Source organism: Lacerta agilis, chromosome 9 (assembly GCF_009819535.1).
Source record: "Lacerta agilis isolate rLacAgi1 chromosome 9, rLacAgi1.pri, whole genome shotgun sequence".
In the NCBI taxonomy this organism is placed as follows: Eukaryota; Metazoa; Chordata; class Lepidosauria; order Squamata; family Lacertidae; genus Lacerta; species Lacerta agilis.
The window spans coordinates 39,433,489-39,458,235 of record NC_046320.1 but is presented as its reverse complement, the minus strand read 5'-3'; the positions used below and the strand labels follow the sequence as shown (position 1 = coordinate 39,458,235).

Genomic DNA, 24,747 nt, shown 5'->3' with positions numbered 1-24,747 from the left:
AAACATGAATGGTGAAAACATGGTTGTACATTCCTGCATTCACCTCAACAGCTGCTTTAAAACTGATGACAATGAATGGAATTTCATTACAGACATGGTTAGCTAGCAAGTGCAGACAAAACTTACATCTTACGACAAGTTCTTTTCAGTACATGTCTAAATTTAATAGTGTACCTAACATTCTTGATGAATTCCATCTTAATTTGTGCATAATTATACTTAAAATGCAAAGTAATTTAATTTTAAAAAACCAGTGAGGACTTAATTGAATAAACATGATTGTTAACATTTGTCTTAACTTCGTTTGCTATATTTTATTTATCTTTGATTAAATAAAGCTATCTAGTGTAACAGATTACTGTTTTGACTGGAAGTAGTATTTACCAGTTTTCTAAAAAACACCCCTATATGAATTTAACATGTGGTGGTGGTGGGGGAAGGGCTTTATGAAAGGCTTGAGATATGAACCTGGGCTTGGGATAATACTGAAAGGCTAATTAACTGAGAGCAAATCATGCACATCTTGATCCTGACCTGCCCAACAGTTTAGCTAAAATATATTCAAGCACACAGATAGACTTGAACAACAGCAAACAGAAAAAGAAGAACATACCTCCTCATACAGTCAAGTGCTCGGATAAAAAAGTCTTTGTGCAGCTGATGCTCATCTCTTAAAATTGAACATTGTTCCAGTGTCACTGACATTGATGTCCTATCTTTGGCACTTTTACAACAGGTGAACCGGATTCCATTTAGCTTGCGGCAAATCTGTAATGCACACAGAAATCAAGTGACTTGCTTCTCTCTTTACTCCAGGTGTATTACAGTCTAGCATATTGGGGAATGCCAGCATGTTAAACAGATAGTTGGGGTTACAGGTAGGTAGCCATGTTGGTCTGCCGTAGTAAAAAAAAATAAAAAAATCCTTCCACACAAAAGCTCATACCAAGAACAAACTTAGTTGGTCTCTAAGGTGCTACTGGAAGGATTTTTTTTAATGGTTGGGGAACATTTAAACTACTTTGATAACATTGTCAAACAGAAAGGAGATTGCTATCTTTGTATCATGTTGTGGAGCAGCAAGCTTGGTTTTGATTTATTCCTTGCATGCCGCTTATCCAGCAGCAACATTGAGTTCAAAGTGGCTCATAATAACAACGAAGCATTAGAAATTAGCAAACAACATTTCCACCAAAATACTCATGCCAAAAACAAAAAAACCACTCCTCAATTAGATAAACAATGCAGTTCAATACAACCTCATAATAATGCAAAATTAATCTACTAATTTAGATTAGAAAGACCACTTCTGCAGATTTTTTCAGTGATTCATTTGTCACAACTTTCAGCGTCTTTTGACTTTCCCAGCCCAATGCATGAAGCTATGTGAAAAAAAATAAAAATAAAAATAAATGCTGTAATGAGTTGATGATGGGCTTCTATGCTCCTCTGTTCTTATTTGATAATAACACCAGTGTGAAAAGTGCATATTCTGTGCTAGGAGCTATTGGGACCACACTTAGAATTCTGGGTACAGTTTTGGTCATGACATCTCAAAATGGGTACTGAATTGCTGGAAGGGCAGCCAAAATGATTAAGGGTCTGGAATAATTCCATTATGAGGGAAGGTTATAACTTCTGGCACTTTTTAGTTAACAGGGAATATAATCAAGATTTATAAAATTATGCATGGTGTAGAGAAAGTCGGCAAAGAATTCTGCTCCCACTCTCTCATAACAGGAAAACCAAAAGGCGCTGCTTAGTGGGAGTTTCAAGATAGACAAAAGCAAGTACATCTTTAACACAGCAGTCTTCTAGAATTTGCTTCTGTAAGATGGCTTTAAAAGGTAATTGTACAAAGTAATGGAGGATAAAGCTTTCTATAGCTTATAGCCATGTTGGCCATACGTTACCCCCAAGCTCAGAGGCTGCAGGCCTCTGTGTAACAGTTGCTGAGGAATAATACAGATAGAGATTTACAGATCTGTTTGCTTATAAAATTTCTTTCCAAAGGCAACTGCTTAACCACTGCAGGAAAAAGATGCTGGGCTAGAATGGCCTTTGGTCTAATTTGACAGGATTCTACTATTATATAATATATTCTTATACAGTGTTTTTTTCTTAAAAAAATGTTTAGGGGTACTCTCAATTTCCTACTCATATTGAAATACTGCCTCTCAATGAGACCAAACTTAGATTCACAAAATGTTTAGGCATATGTGTACCCCATTGTCCCCCCAGAAAAAAGTACTGTTCTTAAAATATACAGTATTACAATGATTTTGTGTGTTCCAAGTAAGTAAGAAAAAAAGGTAAAGGTAAAGAACCCCTGGATGGTTAAGTCCAGTCAAAGGCGACTATGGGGTTGCGGCGCTCATCTTGCTTTCAGGCCGAGTGGGCCGGTGTTTGTCCACAGACAGTTTACCGGGTCATGTGACCAACATGACTAAACTGCAACTGGCACACAGAGGACTGTGACGAGTGCCAGAGCGCATGGAAACACCGTTTACCTTCCCGCCACAGCGATACCTATTTATCTACTTGCACTGGCGTGCTTCCGAACTGCTAGGTTGGCAGGAGCTGGGACAGAGCAACAGGAGCTCACCCTGTTGCGGGGATTTGAACCACCAACCTTCTGGCTGGCAAGCACAAGAGGCTCAGTGCTTTAGACCATAGCAACAGTAACAGAATTGCTCTTCTGAGCATGGAGTATGTAAGAGAAAGAGGATTATATAAGAAGACACTTCGGCAGTGTTCTCTACCAACTCTCTTAATTTTTATATCCTAGTTAGCTCCATATGAGATGTCACTACAGAAAGTGGTGGTGAATCAGCTATGCTTTTGACTGGCATATATTAAATGCATGTGCACTAACAATTACTTATATTTTATACCCTTTGAAGTTTGTGCTTCTATTTTAAAATGAGGTCCAAATCAGCACCACTAAAGGCTTCCTGATTAAGCTTTCTAAATTAAAACATGAAACTTCAAAGGGATGAGAATCGGACAGAACAGATGTCGAAGAACAAAGGTTTTGGCAACAGAACAAAAAAAAAAAGGACATGGAAGCAGTGACACTCAGGGGAAAAGCAATATAAAAATGTACTTTGGGTTTTACTCTTTTAAAGGGATAAAAAGGCATGGGAAAACATGTCACTACCTAAGCAATAGTCACCTAGTTGGTGGACAACCACTCCCCAATGAATAATGATGTTTGCAGTTTCCGAGTTCTAGAAAGCCAGTTGAATTGCATTTCTTGAAAACATCAGACATGAAATAGTCTTTGCTGCCACCAATAGTTTTAGTAAGCTAGATTTTTGTAACTTGTCCAAATTCAGCAGCAATGGAATGCAATGAAGTGCCGTCAATGAATAAACAGTGTCATGCCAAATGGTTCCTGCTATTTGGTGGTTGCAGAAGTCAGCAGTAGTTGGAAAAGAAATTGGCTGTTGGAATGTACACTGAGATGCGCTTGTTCTGTAATCCTTCCATGTAACTTGCTTACTTAGCAAGGAAAATGAGTAAATGGGAAATTGCTAGTTCTGGGGAAGGCAACTCTTTCAGTTTTGACATCACCACTACCACCCAAAACGCCTACATTTCTAGAACATTATACAAGTCTGCTCAGTGGCGTAGCAAGGTGGGGGCGATGGGTGCTTGCCGCCCTCATTGCCACCCTGGAGGGGGTGACACTGTGGGCGGCTCTCCCCCCTGCCGTCGCTGAAGCCGCCGCCAGCGCACTCTGCTCACAAAAGCGGAGCGCGCTGGTGGTGGCTTCAGCGGCGGCGTGGGGGGGAGAGGAAGAGCAGGTTTGCGAAGCGGGGGGGGGGAGGTGCCCTGAGTGTCACCCCCTCGCTTCGCGGCTTGCTTGCGGAGTTTGCCGGTGGCATGGGGGGGTGACAAAAACAATTCCTCACCGGGTACCACCTGGGCTTGCTACGCCTCTGAGTCTGCTGGATCAGGCCCATCTAGTCCAGCATCCTGTTCTCACCATTGGGCAGCCGGATGCCTGTGGGAAATTTGCAAGCTGGACATGAGCGTAACAGCACTTTGCCCTCCTGCAACCAGTATTGGGAGGCATACGTGGAGTGTAGGGAGAACCTGTCATTCAAAGGTTTTCCCCAAGCAAAACACTGGAATTTTTTCTCTGAAATTCTGAGTCCATTTTACCACCTATTCGTTAACCTGTTCTTGCTCCATGTCGTATTTCTGCTATAAATGATGTACTTTCACTAACGTTAAAGTATACAGTCATACCTCTTCTTGCGAACGCTTCATGTCGCGTTTTTTCAGGTTAAGAACACGCCAAACCCAGAAGTGTTTACTTCCAGGTTTCACCGCACACGCAGAAGCATTCTGCGCAGTTTGCGCGTGCGCAGAAACGCTCTATCGCACATGTGCAAAAGCGTCGCTCTGGTTGCGGACGTTTCGGTGTGCGAATGGCACCCCAGAACGGATTGTGTTCACAACCAGAGGTACCACTGTATTAGGGAGGGGTGAGAAGTCCTGCAAAAGTGAGTGCAGAGAGGAAGAGAGGAAATGGGCTGGGTGTGTGTGTGGATGGGGCAGGATGTGTCTATGTGTGTTGAGTGGGGAGACACACGAATCTGCCCCTTCAAGGGGAAAATTTGATGGGGAGGGAAGGTTGGACTTGCATGAGAGTGTAGGACCCAAAAATGTAGGATCTTGGAGGGTATGCACCTGTCAGATTTCCAGAGGTCCATTCAAGATATTGCAATTGTTTTCTTTTCATATCTGCTATTGCAATCAGCAGTTAATCCAGTGAAAATCACTGAGAAAAGAAACGTAATTAACTTATACACAGGAGATTTGTGGGGCCTCTGTCAGGAAAATATCTACATCCTTAATTACCCAATTAGAGAATGTTAACTGCCTAAATGTATGTGTTAGTGGTGTCAAGTTCATGAAAACAAATAACCAAGCAGTGTTATGTTTTGCATTGTGCCAAGGGCCTGTCAGCTTCTACAAAAGTAAAAGCCGGATCATTATGCATAATTAACATTTTGCTTTCCATAAATATGAATTTATATGATAGCATGAATATACTGCTATTCATTCATATGGAGTAATATACAATGATCACAAGCCTGCAAGCCAGGGCCTCAAAGATCTAGTCCAAGGGGTCTATTATTATTATTATTATTATTATTATTATTATTATTATTATTATTATTATTATTATTTTATCTCTAGCCATTTTTGTTTACCTAGCTTTAAATACTATTTCCTGAGCTGGGGCCTTCCTGAGCCCAAAAATCCAAATTCTTCAACTAAAGAAATGGAAATGATGTGCAAAGACTAACATACGAATGTCTACATACACATATATTTGCATGGACTAAAAATGTATGGAAAATGAGGTTCATAAGTTTGCAGGGTATAGACCAAGGATGGGAACGTGTGGCTCTCCAGCTGCTATTCAGTATCAGCTCCAGTCGGTATGGGGAATAGTCTGGAATGATGGGAAGTGTAGTCCAACAACCTTTGGAGAGCCACACATTCCCCATCCTTGGTCTAGGTTAAGAAATGAGGGGCTGTTCAATGTACAGGAAGCCTGAGCTCACTCCCCCTCAAGAGACACTGCACACACATTTTCAAATGTGAAGAGTCCTATTGATACAAGGACTACTCCCCGCCTCCAAATGTAGTTGTGGATATTTTTCAGAGTCAGATTTCTATACAGTACAGTAAGCATACAAGTTACATACTGCTCTGAGTCAGAGCTGTAGTAAAGTTGGGGCTACAATATGTTCCTGGTTATAGGAACTGCATCCATGATGATGCCTACTGCCCTCTGAGAAAATGATTCTTATCGACTTCATCAAAAGGAACTCTTGCTTCCTCTCTTCCTCTCCGCTAATGCCACCCATTACAACCATCCATGCATCACATTCCTCCAATAATAGGTCAACTTATATATCCTTCACAAAATGGCGAGGGGGGGGGGAAACAAACCCACAATGTCCTATTCATTATACAGGTGAAACTTGAAAAATTATAATATCGTGGAAAAGTCCATTGATGTAAGCAATTGTTTTCATTAGCTACTGGAGTTTAATATATGAGATAGACTCATGACATGCAAAGCGAGATATGTCAAGCCTTTGCTTGTTATAATTGTGATGATTATGGCGCACAGCTGATGAAAACCCCAAAGTTGAAATTGTTAATTTGGGGTTCTCATCAGCTGTACGCCATAATATATATCAGTTTCACCTTTTAAGTTGAATTACTGAAAGAAATGAACCTTTCCACAATATTCTAATTTTTCGAGTTTCACCTGTATGCACCTAACTATGCCAAAGAATTCCTAATATTGAATCCACCCTGTGTTCAGTGCCACGGCAGCATCAGGAGTACAACTAGAAAACTGAAAATACCAGTTTGAAGAGAATATGCAAGTGCAACAGTTTTATGGAAAGATGCAAATTTGGGCATTAAAAGGCTTGATGAGTCACTTGCAGATGTCATCCGAGTCCCCACCACCACCACCAGCAAGCTGCTAAGCTTCCCTTATTTGCATTCTCTTGCCAAAGTTCATTTTAACAAGTCAGAACAAAATTAAACGAATTGCTTTAAAATGAGGTTTCTTACCGTTGCAGCCAGCCACATGATTTCTACATTCTTTCTTTTTTTAGCCTGAATATTTTGATGGAGATTTTCTAGTAATCCTTTTAAGTCATTCTGTTCTTGAAAATGTGGTAGGCCTGGGAAGAAGAAGAAGAAGAAGAAATACAGCGTGTGATAACGGCTATGCTGAGTCAAGGATTTCCTCAGGAAAGTAAAGCTGCTACATTTAAAGTCTCATTTTGAATGCATGAGGATTTTCCTCAAAGACAGCAATGCCATCTTTTAATGACTGACCAAACAGGTTTGTGCTTGTTCACACAGCCACTGCTATCTAAGAGCTTTCTTCTGATGTTCCAAGCATCTTCAGTACCTCTATATCAAATGGGAAGAGGACCGATTCCACAACCTGTTGCACCTGTGCCTCTGGTCTGTTATCTGCTCCTTGTGATGCACTTTGCATAATTGCAGGATGTGCAAAGAGCAAAGCAACAATAAGGAAAAAGAGAGAGGAGAGGGGCTAATGGAAAGAACAGCACCACCATAAATGTATGCACCAGTTTATTTCAAGTAAATAATAAATGCAGGCTAGCTAGCCTACTAGTAATTTCCTTTTAAATATGTGGCAAGCTGGGGCAAATCTCAGGCTCGTGGAATCTGATTTGTCTTCTTCTAGGACCCCCAAGATTTACCAATCAGAGCCAGGTCCAAAAGTCAACAGCTAGAATTAAATAACGGGGGGTCTCCAAGTACATTCTGTGGTTACTGGTACATTTATTTTCAGTGCCAGAACTGAACTGAGCTCACAGTCCTTTTACCAAAATAAAAAGTCCACACCCAGTTAACTCAACCTTTCTTCATTTCAGTAGTCTAATTTAGGGGAGAATTGTGTCTTTTCATTGTCACTGCTTATCAACTGGAAATCAGAAACACTTGCTTATCTACAGCAAATGACCCAGATCTACTAGTAGATCCTAGTCTACTCTCTGCCCACCCCTGTTTTAGAGGGCAATGTCCCATGTGGCATCTGTTTAAACATTATGCAGAACATTACAATAAAGTTAGCACTAATGTAATAGTTTACTGATAAGGGAGTCAAAGGTGTGCAAAGGAGATAGCAGAGAAGCTGAATAAATTATTTGCATTTGACTTCACATCAAAATATAAACCTCAGGTCCCTCTGCCTCAGCTAATTTTCTCAGGAAGGGGAACTGAGGCAAGTCATGATGATAAGAAAATGGTTCTAAACCTTATTCACAAATCAAAAATGGACAAATCATGGGGTCCAAATGGAACTGACCTGTGAGTTCTTATAGAATTCTTTTGCCTTTCAATGAGGCTATCAGGTGTGGGGTGGGTGGGCCTGAGTGGCACCTCCATGCTAAAAAGCACTCTACCTCTCAGCGCCAGTTCTAGGAAGGATACTCAGGAGTGCAGGGGGGAAGGGCTGGCAGTGCCTGGGCTGGGTGCCTTTTGGGGAGGGGGGCAGTGCAAAGCAAATGAGACGGAAAGAAAAGGGACTGAGCACAGTGCCTAATCACAACATCACAACTGCTGGAACATCTGAGAACTTGGAGGGAGGCATGTAACATTTTTGCTACACCCGGCACCTCCTGACTTCGCCACGAGGGCCAGGACTGTGAGAGACATCAATACATACATCAGTACAGAAATTATTTAATAATAAACGAACAAGTCTTACTGAAACAGAACCAGCAAGGGATTTTGTGAGGTTAAGTTCTGTCTCACAAACATATAAAAGTTTCTATAGAGTGGCATCAAGCATACTGAGAGAGTTGATATAATTGACACTGTGTATAACTGATACACCAAAGATCCTAGGTAAGCTTAGCAGTCATGGCCTAAGAGAGGTCCTCTAATTGATCAGTATTTTGTTAAAGAACAGGATGCAGAGAGTAGTAATAAATGGACAGTTCCTACAATGGAGGGATATAGAAAATGCAATCCCTCATGGACTGGTATTGGAATCTGTGATTTTTAATTTGTTTGTAAGTAATTTAGAGTTAAGGGTAAGCAGTGAGGTGCCCAAGTTTGCTGATGATGTCAAATTGTTCAGGGGGGTTAAAACAAAAAGGGATTGTACAGAACTCCAAAAGGATCTCACCAAACTGGGTGAATGGGCAGTAACAAGGTAAATGCAATTCAATGAAAGCAAGTATGAAGTGATGCGTATTGGGACAAACCCCCCCCCCATACTTTTACATATACGTTAATGGGGTCTGGAGTTAATTGAGCAGAAACAAGATATTGTGGCCACAGTGTGAGGAAGATGTGCAGACTCTGTACGCAGCAGCTGTGAAAAAGGTGAATTTCATTTTAGGGATAATTAGGAAAGGGATTTAAAATAAAACTGCCAGTTTCATAACGCCATTACAGAAATCTATAAGTGTGACGACACTTGGAATGCTGTGTACAGTTCTGGTGGCCTCCCTTCATAAAGGATGCTATAGAGCTTGAAAAGGTTCAGAAAAGCTAAGAGGAGACATGATAGAGGTGCACGGTTATGCATGTTGTGGGAGGGAAAGTGGATAATTTACTTTTAAGCAAAGAAAAGGGTGTCAGGAGTACAGTCATACCTTGGAAGTCGATCAGCTTAGTTCCTGAATGTTTTGGCTCCTGAATGTCGCAAACCTGGAAGTGACTGATCCGCTTTGCAAACCATTTTTGGCAGCTGAATGTCCGATGGGGCTTCCGTGGCTTCCGATTGGCTGCAGGAGCCACACTTTGGTTTTTGAACATTTTGGAAGTCGAACGGACTTCCGGAACGGATTCTGTTCGACTTCTAAGGAACGACTGTAACGATCTCTCATATTATGCCACATTTGGCCCTCAGAAGTTCTATATGCATACTGAATTTTTGGAAAAGAGGTAAGAATAATTGCAGATGCATTTGGAAATGCTGAGAATCTTTATAATATATTTATGCTATGGCTGCATACAAGTAGAGAATAAAGCAAAAGCCTGTTCTAAGGCTACTGCAGTCATTATTCTAGCTTCAGGCTGAGAGGGTCCCTTATATAGCACTTACCTTTCCACTGATTTTCAGATTATATATATGGCTGTTTCAAATATCAAAGTCGGAACATAACAAAAGCAGAATAAAGTAATTTTCTGATTAACTGTCATGGTTTTGTTTTGGGTAGTTTTATTTTTTTTAAAGTTCAACCTGATTAGCACTAATTCCAGTGGCTGCTGAAGATCTCAGCAAGCAAAAGCCCAGAAGCCTATGTGCAGTGTAATTACTCTCTTCGCTGCAAGGAAATGCATGCTTGGTTCTATCACGCAAATGAACTCACAAAGAATTGAGTCACCTGTCAAGTCACAGCAAGGAGGCAATTTAAAGCAACAACAATAATGAAGGCACGAATCTGGAAAAACGCTGCACTGCACTTAAAACCACTTGGTATAAATAAGTTCCTGTTGAATAATGACATTTTTAAAAATGAAGCCTTCGTAGCCTGCCCACATTGTTGGTAGGTACAATCAGAGTTTCATTTGTGCCAGGGGTGCAAACCTGGCATAAGTTTCCAACACGTGAAGTAATAGGCTGTCTCACCCCAAAAGGACGTGGTGCAACCTCATCAACAGATGAGGTCAAGCTCACTGTGACCCCTTGTGGAGAAATGATGTATTTATGTCTGTTTATGTTTCAAAGGAGGGACGCAGGTGGCGCTCTGGGTTAAACCACAGAGCCTAGGGCTTGTCAATCAGAAGGTTGGTGGTTTGAATCCCCGCGACGAGGTGAGCTCCCATTGCTCAGTCCCAGCTCCTGCCAACCTAGCAGTTTGAAAGCACGTCAAAGTGCAAGTAGATAAATAGGTACCGGTCCGGTGGGAAGGTAAATGGTGTTTCCGTGTGCTGCTCTGGTTTGCCAGAAGCGGCTTAGTCATGCTGGCCACATGACCCAGGAAAAACTGTCTGCGGACAAACGCCGGCTCCCTTGGCCAGTAAAGCGAGATGAGCGCCGCAACCCCAGAGTCATTCGCGACTGGACTTAACTGTCAGGGGTCCTTTACCTTTTAAGAGGTAAAAAGGTAAAGGTAAAGGACCCCTGGATGGTTAAGTCCAGTCAAAGGCGACTATGGGGTTGCGGCACTCATCTCGCTTTCAAGCCGAGGGAGCAGGCGTTTGTCCACAGACAGCTTTCTGGGTCATGTGGCCAGCATGACTAAACCGCTTCTGGTGCAACGGGCCACCGTGACAGAAACCAGAGCGCACGGAAATGCCATTTACCTTCCCGCCACAGTGGTACCTATTTATCTACTTGAACTGGGGTGCTTTCAAACTGCTAGGTTGGCAAAAGCTAGGACAGAGCAATGGAAGCTCACCCCATAGCGCAGATTTGAACTGCCAACCGTCTAATCAACAAGCCCAAGAGGCTCAGTGGTTTAGACCACAGCACCACCTGCATTCCTTACAGTGAAGTAAGAAGGCAATGCAGGTTACTAAAAAGGAAGGAGCTATGCACTTTCAATTTTGAAAAAGTCCCTTAATTGAAATAACAACTTTGAAGGACTCAAGTCTGTAGATTAACCAGACCAGCAATGCCAGTCACCAGGACAAGTCAGAAGAAAACAATCACTTGCATTGCTATAATCATTTTAATCAGCATAATCAAGACACCCGAGGATAAACTGTAGAGAATAATTTTTCAATTAGGGCAATAGAACATCTATGGAAACATGGTTTTAATATTATCCTATCTAATCCTTAAGCCAATTTCCACTGATACCAGTGGGAAATTTTATTTCAAGCGAAGAGGATTTGGGAGAATAACAGGGCAGTATTTGCAACCCAGAATTTGTAATTAGATAAATAATAAATAAACCCACCATTAGGCTTATATTGAGATTCATACACTTATAAATGAATGTAAATAACTTCATATGAATAACATTTAAGCATAACAACTTCAACATGATTAACGAACCAAGACAGACATTTTTAAATACTTACAATCAGGAGGCATTTTTTCTGTGAACAGCTTGTAATACTCTTTCAGCAGCTCCAGATTTTCCTGGTTAACAGTTTCTTGCAAAGAGGTATCTCCAAACCTAAGCAATCACAGAAGACCAATTGGCATAGAAGCAGCATTTCTGCACAAATAGACATTTTCCACCCAAAGAAATGGAACACGAAACAACCACCTCAGCTCTGAATTAATAATATTATTTTATATCATCAATCATTTTGTGAGCACATCATTTAATTACAATTTCCTAATTCAAGAACAAAGTGTGTTCCGTTTCCCCAAAGGCCTTGAAAGGTTCAGAAATGGGAACTAGCTCACATGCCACTCAGGCTGCAATTCTATGCTCACGTGCCTGTAAGTTCCATTGCACTCTATGAGACTTACATCTATGAAGACACAGACTGCATTGTTATTTAGCTGTAGGTTTGAACGTAGGGTTCTCATGTCAAAATCTAAGTGTATGATTCTGGCCCCATTGAACCACAGTACTGAATTTGAATATTATTATATTGTAAAATAAATGTTACAGTATAAAATAAAAGCTGCAGCATATTTAGTGTATTTACTTGGGAGTAAAGTCTGATAAAATCCATAATACTTAATTCTGAGTCAACTATGGTCAAAATGAAATCCATATTCAAAATGAATACTACAGAATTCGCCAAATTTTAAAAAGCCCCAAAGGTGATGAAGTGTTGTTGTTGTTGTTGTTCAGTCGTGTCCGACTCTTCGTGACCCCATGGACCAGAGCACGCCAGGCACGCCTATCCTTCACTGCCTCTCGCAGTTTGGCTCAACACTGTCCAACCATCTCATCCTCTGTCGTCCCCTTCTCCTTGTGCCCTCCATCTTTCCCATCATCAGCGTCTTTTCTAGGGAGTCTTCTCTTCTCATGAGGTGGCCAAAGTACTGGAGCCTCAACTTCAGGATCTGTCCTTCTAGTGAGCACTCAGGGCTGATTTCTTTAAGAATGGATAGGTTTGATCTTCTTGCAGTCCATGGGACTCTCAAGAGTCTCCTCCAGCACCATAATTCAAAAGCATCAATTCTTTGGCGATCAGCCTTCTTTATGGTCCAGCTCTCACTTCCGTACATTACTACTGGGAAAACCATGGCTTTAACTATACGGACCTTTGTCGGCAAGGTGATGTATTTGCTTTTTAAGATGCTGTCTAGGCTTGTCATTGCTTTTCTCCCAAGAAGCAGGCGTCTTCTAATTTCGTGACTGCTGTCACCATCTGCAGTGATCATGGAACCCAAGAAAGTGAAATCTCTCACTGCCTCCATTTCTTCCCCTTCTATTTGCCAGGAGGTGATGGGACCAGTGGCCATGATCTTAGTTTTTTTGATGTTGAGCTTCAGACCATAATTTGCGCTCTCCTCTTTCACCCTCATTAAAAGGTTCTTTAATTCCTCCTCACTTTCTGCCATCAAGGTTGTATCATCAGCGTATCTGAGGTTGTTGATATTTTTTCCGGCAATCTTAATTCCAGTTTGGGATTCATCCAGCCCAGCCTTTCGCATGATGAATTCTGCGTATAAGTTAAATAAGCAGGGAGACAATATACAGCCTTGTCGTACTCCTTTCCCAATTTTGAACCAATCAGTTGTTCCATATCCAGTTCTAACTGTAGCTTCTTGTCCCACATACGAGATTTCTCATGAAGTGTAGGATGTGTGATGAAGTGTAGGATGTGTTATTTTCCTGTACCTATACAAAAGTACCAAAAAGTACAAAACATGGCATGAATGGAGGTAGGAGGCATAGTGCAGCTTGCCATTCTGTTGAGGCCCTGCTCAAAGGACATTTCTTGTGGAAGTATCAGAGGGTAGCAGTATTATTTAGGGAATTTAAATTATTTGTAGCTTGTTTTAACATAAAAAGCAGAATCACCAGAGGAAGGTTTTCGGATTTAAAGCCTTTGTGACAGACAGCATGGGATGGTACGCCATCCTAACCACTCATGCGCCTTACAATCATGTTTTTGTTTTTCCTGTGTCACCTTTTACAGTAGTAGAATTAGCTTGAATTTTGCATATTAGAAAGGTAGGGACCTGTGGTATTTGTGCTGTGCTACTGAAGACTTTTTATGACTGTTTTTACCATGGAACAATGAGAACTTGCCTCCTTTGCATCTCCAGTTAAAGACAGGTCTCAGTTTCTGGCACTAAGCAGCCATCCTGCATTGTATGGGCTATGAGGCAAAAAATGCTATGTTTGGCACCTTGGTACCCTCTATAGTCTGGTCTCCTAGGCAATTATCCTATTACTCCATGGGTGGGCAGCTTTAGAAAGGCTGTGTGGTCTCATTCAAAATACCCAGGAACTGAAACATAATCTTGATGACTTACCTCTCTGCGAGTGTTTGCTGCTCATTGATTCCTACATTAAAGAGAACTGGATATACATGGAGCAGTTTCCCTTCTTTAATCTCTTGTGGAAGCAGCTCAAACATCTTTCCTGGGAGCTTGATTTCTATTACATAATGTCCCCTAGGAAAGCAAAAGAATAAGACTGATTTGTGCAATGTGTAAGTGAAAAATTCTGGGTGTTGTTGTTGTTTAAATTACACTTGCAGGTTGCCTCTTGGGCAACATAAACTTTATGTAAGAGACAGAGGACATATTCCTAAATCATGAAAACTACTGGAGCCTAACCAAATTTAAATAAGCCGAGAGAGAGAGAGAGAGAGAGAGAGAGAGAGAGAGAGAGAGAGAGCGCTTTTTTGGTGCCACTGCCCTAAATCAGAAACATAAGTGGAAAGCTGATCCTTTTCAGGTCTCTTGCAGTCCCTGAAGAAGAACCTGAAAAGGTGTTGAAAACTGTCCTGTAGATTACTGGCCACCTGGATGGGATGGTAACGACTGCTGGGTCATGGCTTGATTTAAGGTGGGTCACAACAGCAACACTACCACCATACAAACTTCTGATAAAAATGTAATAAATGGGTCCCAAAATGCATGTTGGGGTTAAAGGTGGGACCTGGGTCCCCAAAAGATAAAAAAAAAACTATTGATGTAGGTCATCCCAACAGAGCTGACACTTTCAGCATTCTGCTTCCAGGCACTCTTCCTGTTCTGAGTTCACAAGTATTGGGTGGGGTGCAGGCAATGTTCCATCTCTGAGCACTAAGCTATAGTACCTCTTCTGGATTACTGGAATTCAACTCCACCTGCCCAGTAGCTTTCATTGCAATTTGTCTCTTGTCTGCCTCTCCTCACTTATGAATAAAAGGAATATTACCCACAGCTCTTCACATAGCCTTGCTAGCAGCTAAACTGGCATTCTGCATATAACACTTGACTCTCTCAAAATGAAACTAACTTAGAAAAAGCCAGTACACACTAGCAGCCTGTCTGTATCTTAACACATATTTAGAAAATGTGGATTTAAATTACTAACCTCCCTTGGTTTGAATGTAACGCACTAAAGCTAAATCTAGAAATCACATTTCCATTGTGATTGGTGAAGTCTTAACCTCAGAATGTCCAGATATCAAAATTTTCTTTATTTCTTAAAAGCATGCAAATTTATACAACAATCGGATCAGAAATTTAATTATGAACTGTTTCTTTATAATTACTTTTTCACTGAAGTGGGAAAAAAGGATTAATAAGTAAAATTTAAAAAAAACGAGAAAAGGCTTTTAGCCTTCTTACTGCTTGTCTAGCATTAAAATGAGGGCACACAAACTTTTGAAGCACTTTCTACAGAGTTACAAAAACTCTCCCTGCATCCACATATAATGCCAAACGATGGCTTGGTGCCATGCTAATGACAGTGATAAGCCTTAGTCTAATGCACTCCCTTCTCCCTTGCTGGTTTGTAGGAAGGCATGGTTTGATCAAACCACAGTTTGCCACAGTCACATGCAATAGCAAACAATCATTTTCCAAAACACCAGAAATAATAAAAAAAGGAAAAAGAGCCTCCCGCATCAAGCCGATGATGGCCCATCTAGTCCAGCATCTTGTTCTCACAGTGACCAACCAAATGGCAAAAGGAATCCTGCAAGCAGGACATGAGTGCAACAATACTCTTCCCACCTGTGATTCCCTGTTGTAGCAGTTTTAACGTTCTGTGCTTGATATTGTGTGATTTTTAATTGTATTCTTATTGCTTCTTTTATCTTGTATGGTTTCTTATATCCTATAATGATAGGAATCAATGTTTTTGCACTTGCAGAAGAGTTTCCTAATGTAGTAAAGTGTGAAATTAAAAAAGCAAAGGCATTTTCATTGTTCTAACAAGTTTCTTCGATCTGTAGGGAATCTAGTGTCAAAGTGAGATACTGCCAGAAGAAGGTGCAACATTTCCAGAGAGGAAAACTGTACAAAGTCAAAATTTGTGAGAGAAATACTAAAGATTGAAGTCTCAACATAAAAATGTCATCCTGCCAGGGAAGATAAACCTATGTACTTAAGTGATGGTATCTGTGTATTTACATACAGTGGTGCCCTGCTAGACGAATGACTCGCTAGACGAAAAACTTGCTAGATGAAGGCATTCGTCTAGCGGAAGGCTGCCCCGCAAGATGAAAAAAAAATTTTTTTGGCGCGAAAACCTCCGTGCTCCATTGCCGCTTCGCTAGACGAAAAATTCGCTCTACGAAAAAACTCGTAGAACGAACTATTTTCGTCTAGCGGGGCACCACTGTACGCAGTTCTGGATGATGTAAAGGTTTTGTTTTTCTTTTTAAAAATATAAATTTTGTTACACATTAATGTTTTTGACTGACATATTTGTTAAGTACTTTTTGCTTAGGTTATTTTATCCCACTTGACAAAAAGTAAGTTCTAAAGGACTTTGTATCACTGCAGGTTCCCTGACTCTGGCTAGAATCCACACTGATATTGTCATTATAAACATCTCAATGTTTCTTTTCTCTAGGATAGGCATATTGCTAATACACTTATATAGAATTAATTCTATCCATTGCTGCCAAGAAAGCAGACCTAATAATCTCGTTTACCCAGCCTTGCAAACAGGAATGTATAGATGGCATTCAATGTATTATTATTTCAATGACATTTTAAGATGGTCAAGATAAATGAAAGAGGCCTATTTTAAAAACAAGGCAGCCGTTAAGCAGCCAGAATTCCTGGGCTCTCAGTCACTCTTTGTTATCATTCAAGCACAGCCAATTAACTAATAAGAATACTACACAAGGTTTCAATAGGATGGCAAGGCTTCAACTGAAAAACACCTTCCCTTGTACACAAAAACAAAAGGCTGTTGTAGCACTGCTGTTCACAAAGCCACACCAACTCCAGCATGACAACAGAGTGGCAGGCAGCATAGGCAAGCTGTTTAATGGAGGGGGAGGCATTTCACAAAGCAGTTTGCTAATCTACTCTGTGAAGAACCCGTGCTCGGTTTAACATGGGTGCACAAAGGTTTCATGGAGTGGGGAGGTGCTTCAGGAAACTGCACTGTGAAGCACCTCCCCAATCATTTTAAATGGGTTGGTGTAAGCCTAAGCTATGTGGGGAGGGGAGAGGTGAGCAGGCGCATGAGGTGTAAAGGGAGGGATGGTTGGTCAGGTGTAAAGATTGCCCAGGTGTGGGGCAAGGGTGGTTGGCAAAGGAGTTGGCAGGATTAGCTAGTGATAGCAACCCTGTGTGTGTGTGTGTGTGTGTGTGTGTGTGTTGACATAAACACCCCCAACTCTCTTGGGAAAGTAACTTAAAAAACAAAACAAGATAAAATAAAAAATTCCTACCAGTAGCACCTTAGAGACCAACTAAGTTTGTTCTCTAAGGTGCTACTGGTAGGATTTTTTTTTTTTTAAATCTTGTTTTGACTATGGCAGACCAACACGGCTACCTACCTGTAACTTAAAAAAGAAAGTTCTCTTACACTTCTGTGTGAAGGGTGTTTTGTATACACAGGCAAAAAGCTGGTAACAAAATGCCATTATTCAATCAATATGCAAGGATTTCAATACCAGAGGAGAGTGGCAGTGCTTTATTCAATTATCTATTTCTCTCACAAATACTGATATATTCCAGAAGACTGTTATCTTTACAAGCCTCTTCAGGGCATTTATTCTCCATTCTGTCCATTTGTTACAAATCATAGTTACACAAATACGTTTGCGGAGCAGCTAGAAAAAGCATCAGATGAGTTCCATTTGATTTTTCTGGCACAGCATAATGTTATGCCTTTGTTTCAGGAAAAAGATAACACTCACCGCCTTCCAGTTATAATAGGCAAGAGGTCATCTGATTTGGCTTCAGTTATTTTAAACATGACTTTTTGTAAATCTGATATTCCCACAGCCATGTCTTCTAGCATTCCAATTTCTTCACCTTCAGAGAATGAAAATTAAATTACCAAATAGAATGAAAAGAAAAATATGACAGACAAGCGCTAACTGGTCTATTTCAATTTTACCAATATATAAGAAAAGTGTTCCTAAGCTCCAGAGTCAGTGTCATATGTTAATCTGTTATTTCCACATTTACTATGTACAGTGGTGCCCCGCTAGACGAATGCCTCGCTAGACGAAAAACTCGCTAGACGAACGGCATTCGTCTAGCGGAAGCTGCCCCACAAGACGAAAAAGTCAATGGGGCTGCCTCGCAAGACAAACTTTTTTTTAGCGCGAAAACATCCGCGCTGCATTGCCGCGTCACTAGACGAAAAATTCGCTCTACGAAGGCACTCGTAGAACGAATTATTTTCGTCTAGCGGGGCACCACTGTATCTGCACAAATATGCCTGCTCCAATTTTTTAAATTTTGATTAGAAGAAGAAGAAGAAGAGTTTGGATTTGATAGCCCGCTTTTCACTACCCGAAGGAGTCTCAAAGCGGCTAACATTCTCCTTTCCCTTCCTCCCCCACAACAAACACTCTGTGAGGTGAGTGGGCTGAGAGACTTCAGAGAAGTGTGACTAGCCCAAGGTCACCCAGCAGCTGCATGTGGAGGAGCAGAGACGCGAACCCGGTTCCCCAGATAATGAGTCTACCGCTCTTAACCACTACACCACACTGGCTAGAGGGAGAGATAACGGCTACTTTGCTCCCTTCCACTGTCATTCTGCTGCTATGCTGAGCAACCCCATTGCTTGTTTTAAGAGTGCAATCTGAACCCAGGTTTGTGGTTTAGTTCTCTGTAGACTAACCATGAGAAATAACAGAAGTTAGTCCAATGGTTTATGGCTCTTGGTTTGTCTGGAGAGAACTAAACCATAAGCCTTGGTTTGGACATCACCATAAACCAGAGCTTTCCAAACTTTTCATGTTGGTGACACACTTTTTAGGCGTGCATCCTTTCACGACACAGTAAATCAGTTTTACTAGCAAACTAGAGGTTAAACTAACCCCTTTCCAGCCCTGGGAGGAGCTTGGGGAGCATTCACACGACATACTTACACACTAACGTGTCGCAACACAGAGTTTGGAAAGCTCTGTCTTAAACGAAGCTATGGTTTAGCTCACCACAGGAGCAGGACAACTAGGGAGGAGTTAAACTGCCAAGATCTCCTCACCAGGAGCTCTTGTCTGTTCTTCTTAGCTTTTTAAAGAACATTTTAATGGAGTCATCTGAGTATAACACTTACTATATGTACTGAGGAGTCCTTCATACTGAACAATTAGCCCGACTGTATGAAGCTGCTGCAGGAAGCCTTGATCCCGTAAACTGGAGTGCAATTTGATTATAAACCCACAGACCAATCCAGCAAGCTACAGTAATGACAATAACCAAATAAACAGATACCAATTATATTAGAAAGAAAGAAAGTTAACAAGATTCATTTACAAAATTCACTCAGCATTAATAACACAAATTCATCTTGAACCAAGTCCCACTCTTTTGTCTGTGAAGCTGAATGTTGGAAAGATATGTCTAAATCATTTATTCCCAAATAGTACTACAGAAGAAACATCACAGATTAAAAACACCCTAAGAGTTTTTGGATCAAGCATATATTTTATAGAATATTAAGGCATTGACACAGATCATAGCAATTCCAGAGATCTGAAGGAATCAAACCTAGCTACGGTAGTTGTTTTGGTGTGCAGCCTATCCTTACATTATGAATTTAGCCATTGAAAGGAGAAGATGAGCAAACAGTAGGAAAGAGAGTGAATATTTGGATTATTAAAAGCCTCCCACTGAGCAATGGACCATTATACTGCCACTAGATAAAATTGACCAATTTAACTTGCCTTGATTTCATGTTTTCAAAATCAAATCTCCAGTTTGTGCTTTCCCCCCTGTTCTGCACCTTCCACTGAAACCATGTTTTCTAAATAGGTGTATAAGTGCAACCATATCCCGTAAGACATGATTTTATGTTTCCAAAAGCAGCACATTTGTTCCTTTGCTGCATAGTGTAACTTGAAACTACACTCCTGGCCTGTAAAATATCTATTTATCTGCTCACATTCCTATGCTCCATCTGAGGAATGAATCGGGTCTGTAGACTTGCCAGGCACATCTTCACATTATTAATTATTATGGCATTATATATGTATATTTCACAAAGAACAGGTATGACATTAATGTAAAAACAGGGAAACACATAAGTTCTGCACTTAATATCTCATTTTAAAAATACCAAAACCATTTGTCTAGACGTGAAAAGGGGAAACATATCCATCTTTGCACTGTGTTACTGTTGTCCCAGATCCAAAGTCCTCTGGGCATGAGCAGAAAAGCACATCTGTGCAGTCATGGGAGGCTCCTAATGTCTCATTATATGCTGCTCCAGAGGAACACCAACTGCTGCTGGAAGGGAAAGCCAAAAAGCCCCCTTGTGAATGGGCAGAACACCATTCATGGCATTTTCTAACAGTGTGGGAAGCTTCCGCTTCTGTGGCATAGAGTCTTTGCTGTTTTCACCTAAGGCATTGCCTACAATAATGATAAGAGCAAGTGGAGACTGCTTGGGTAGATCTTGTGTAAAACCAGTTGTGTTCTACTGTTAGGACATGGTTGGAGGCACCACCAAACACCTGAGAGGTGGATTCAGAAGCAAGACAATCTCCTGTACTTGCACCATGGATGAATAGTGTATTTTCTGTTATATCTGAATTGCCCTTGAGCATCTGAAAACGTGCGGTAAAAAGTCCAGGGAGCAGCAGCTTGCCAAACACCTTCCAAATGTGACTGAGTCACAAGTAGAAAGACGGGGACCTGTCCTTTGGTGTCTCAGTGGAGTACTGCAGCACTAAGGCAACATTTGTGGAGACAGAAAACAACTGATCTACTTTTCCATTGTATGCTATGGGCAGAATACCATTCACTGGGATATCCACATGCCTTTATACTCTAGGAGGTGGCTAAGTTGTTTTTCAAAAATGAAATGAAAGCCTGCCTAATTTAAACCTAATCGAAAATTCTTTCTAGTAGCACCTTAGAGACCAAGCACACGAAAGCTCATACCAGGAACAAACTCAGTTGGTCTCTAAGGTGCTACTAGAAAGAATTTTCGATTTTGTTTTAACTATGGCAGACCAACACGGCTACCCACCTGTAATTTAAACCTGCACAGTTTAAGTTGACAGCTCCACAACAAAACAAAACAAATAAGTTTATGAAATGGAAGAAGCACCTACTGCTTGACTGAAGACAATATCTCTTCTTAGGGTCAGCATTAAGCATTGTGGCAAGCTACATGCAAGCTCCTGAAGCAGAACAAAAGACATTGATTGCTTTGCCCTAGTCACCACCTCTCCAATACAGTCCTTCAGCGTAACTGTGAGTGGATAAAGCTGTTCATACCAGTCACCTGTAACAAAGGAGGGAGATCAAGAATGGTGATCAAGGTAGAGAAAAATCTCATTTTCAAAGTAGAAAAATCAATGGATGTAATCCTTTCTCTTTGTGCACACACCCTAAACTATGGTCAGGTGCCTGCAGCAGTTCCTCTCACACACTGCTGTTTCTGGTGTATGACATTATTAGCGCAGCTCATCCCTGCATTCTCAATACAACACCACATCAACTTGTTGTTCATAGCCTAGTTGATGCAATTAAATGAACTTCTCAAAGTAACAGCAGCCTGAGAGAAAATCAAAGCTGAAAAACAAAATAAATGAAATGCTTGGTCAACTGAGCGAAATATTTATGATACTCTGATCTTCTAGTCAAGCTAAGGAAGTACAACATATTGATTTCTTTATCGAGTGATTGCATGTAGTAAAAAACACACACCCAACAACCCATGGATGTATACTAGAGAACACAAACCTCCTATTGGCCTTGAGAGGAAACAGTTAATCAGCAGCTTGACATATGACAAATTCACTTTCTGACATTCATGGGGGGGGGGGTGAACTGCCAATTTATTCTTATTTGTGAACAATTTTATAAGGGGTTACAACAACTGTACATTGCCAACGCAGCTTAAAAGCAGTTCAGTCCCTTTACATCCTCCACCACCACCCACAACATGTCTGTGAGGCCTTTCAGCCATCCTACATATTGCAGTAATCTTACCTAGAAGTTGCCATAGCATAGATGGCAGACATTTGGCTATCCCTGTCCAGCCAGGGGCACAGCTGGTCCACTTGAGCCTCAAGCAACAGCCATCGATCCAGAAGTAACCCCAAGCTACGTACCTGCTCCTTCAGAGGGAGTATAACCCCATCAAGAGCAGGCAACCTACCACCCATCTGGTCTAGGGAATCGCCCACTACCAGTGCCTCAGTCTTATCTGGTTTGTTGGCTCTCATCCAGCCCATTACCAATACAAGACAACGGTCAGGCACACCCACTGCCTCACCTGCAGATGTAAAGGAGAGGTAGAGCTCTGTTTCATCAGCATATTGCTGACAACACTCCAAAACTCTGGATAACTCCACTCAGTGGTTTCATGTAGACATTAAATAGTATAGGGGATAAAATCTAACCCACACTGAAGGCTCCACGAGGCCAAAAAACACTCCCCCAAACATCACCCTCTGGAAACATCCATTCAAGTAGGAATTGAACCACTGCAAATCGGTGCCACCCACTTCTAACTTGGACAGCTGCTCCAGAAGGATACCATGGTTGATGGTATCAAACCTTTCCCATGACTACGTTATTTTCTACAATATATGTATAGAGTGCTTCCATATTTCCCCCCAAGTTAATTTCTACTCCTTTAATCACCATAGATAACTCTCTTTTTTATCTGTTCGGAATTTGAATTCATTTTTAATTCAGAGTTTTAATTAACAGATGGGATGAAAAGTGGAAATAAAAACCCAGGTGTGACCTCAATTTTTGCCTATGAACAAAGATACAGATTGTTCCCAACTAGAAACATTTTCCCTAATGCAAACATTGCCTTTTTTCTTTCTTTCTTTTTTCTGTAGCAGACTAAGCATCCTTTGGTGCTTTTGTGATCCTGGCTCTTTCCCCCCTTCCTCTGTCGGTTCCCACTGATAACGAAAACGTTTATTGTATGACCTACCATACTCTACATTTACTTAATTGTTCATTCCATCTTTGTAACTGAAGGCGAAGAGCATTTGCTTAAAATTAGGTTCCTAAGAAATCCTGAAACCACCAAGCTATTATATAGCACGGCTAATTTAGCATCTAAGCAAAACTCATGATTTCAGTATTCTAAAAATAAAACCCTGAACTGCAAATTCAACTGTAACTGCTAGAGGTTTGGAAAGTGTTAAACTCTGCTATACCACAAGATAACATTTGTCCTCAACCTACCTTACATTAGCATCACAAGAACTTAGTACAAATGTATAGAACATACTGAAGCTATGTGTTTCACAATACTTATGAACACTGCAATATTTTATATTGAGGATTTCCCCAAAAATCTCAGGAGCACAAAGTTCTGCCTTAATATAATATATTCATGTTGTGATAGCAATACAGTGATACTGACAATAATGCTTTTTAATATCTCGGAGACCTAATACAATGTTAAGTGAAATTCAATTATTTAAGTAAGCCATCTAATCGCTTTGCATGGAAATTTTGATTAGTTTTTCCACTGTTATATTTTATCTCCAGTAGGTGGAGCCACTTAATAAGCCTGAAACACCAACATATAATCAGTTATTATTCAATTTAACCGGTATCCTAGGTATGTACACATAACCAGCTCAAAATGTTCTCCCCACTGCATTTCAAGTTGCATCTACATGTTGCTGTACACACCAGAGAGAGAGAGGCCAGAGATGTCTTCACCTAATGCAAATTACCTGTTAGGTTCCACTGCACCTCTAATGTCATCCCCCCAAGTCCTAGACATGAAGCTGCCATCAGTACATGAACAGCTGTGTCAGATGTACCGGTACACACCTCAACTTAACTGCGAAGTGAATGTGGCTTAAATTTTCAAAGTTGGAAGTTGGTTTGAAGGAAAACACATCAAGCAACAGTATTCCTCAAGAATTCCTCCATCTGAAGATGGTATTCCTCCATCTGAAGATGGAGCTTTGAGGCAATGCTCACAGGTGTACTTCAGAGCCCAAAAGCACAACTGCCAAGCATCCCCTCCCACCTTTGACAGCAACCTATATCCAAGCCTCAGTGTGCCACAAGCAGAGAGCAGGATCATGACCTGAAAAGCAAACAACTCCAGATTGTTCAAGTAAAATAGCCTATGCTGCACAATATAATCTGTAGTTCTCTGAAGCAGCAGAGGACCCCTGCCTCTCAGCTCTGCAATTGCATACTGAAAATTACATGCATGCAATTGCAAGATACAATAACAACCTTTTTTTGCATATTTGCAAGGTATACAAGTTAAGCCTTAGCTCTGTGCTTTACTGGGGGAAGAGAATGCAAAAGACTTCGTACTTTCTCTTCAGTAAGATTTGCAGCAAAAGGTGCAAACAGCAGCCTTCGAAATTTCAAGCAACTGGAGTATTTTTCACTTACTACAACAGATCGCTCTGAAGAGGAAAGAGTTGCAATTGCAGACCTTAAAGAACAGGCTGTTCTGTTGCAATGGTATTTAAGACTCTACTGCATGCATACTTTCTTTCTTTCCTTCCTTCCTTTTCTCTCTGCTGAGCTGATGACCCAGAGAGGACCCAGAGGGCCTCATAAGTTACCATGGGGTAGTCTGTCCTTTATAACAATATGTAAACATATGAACAATTACCTACCTGATATCTAGTGCACCTGCATAACTAGGATTTAAAGGAATGTGCCGACATTCTTCTGTTGCATTCACAAATAATTTTTTTTAT

At 40.9% G+C, this 24,747-nt stretch overlaps 1 protein-coding gene across 6 annotated transcripts in view; it reads right to left on the bottom strand.

Moving 5' to 3' along the window:
• The window catches only part of INPP4B (inositol polyphosphate-4-phosphatase type II B), a 205,737-nt gene that overhangs the window by 15,949 nt on the left and 165,041 nt on the right, over positions 1 to 24,747 (bottom strand). For all 6 annotated transcript variants that reach the window (XM_033160867.1, XM_033160868.1, XM_033160869.1 and 3 more), the window contains 7 exons: positions 21,151 to 21,323; positions 19,149 to 19,272; positions 17,776 to 17,893; positions 13,934 to 14,074; positions 11,566 to 11,663; positions 6,616 to 6,728; positions 614 to 768 (listed from right to left, as the gene is read on the bottom strand). In XM_033160867.1, the coding sequence (XP_033016758.1) occupies positions 614 to 768; positions 6,616 to 6,728; positions 11,566 to 11,663; positions 13,934 to 14,074; positions 17,776 to 17,893; positions 19,149 to 19,272; positions 21,151 to 21,323 (922 nt within the window). The remainder of the gene's footprint in view (positions 1 to 613; positions 769 to 6,615; positions 6,729 to 11,565; positions 11,664 to 13,933; positions 14,075 to 17,775; positions 17,894 to 19,148; positions 19,273 to 21,150; positions 21,324 to 24,747) is intronic.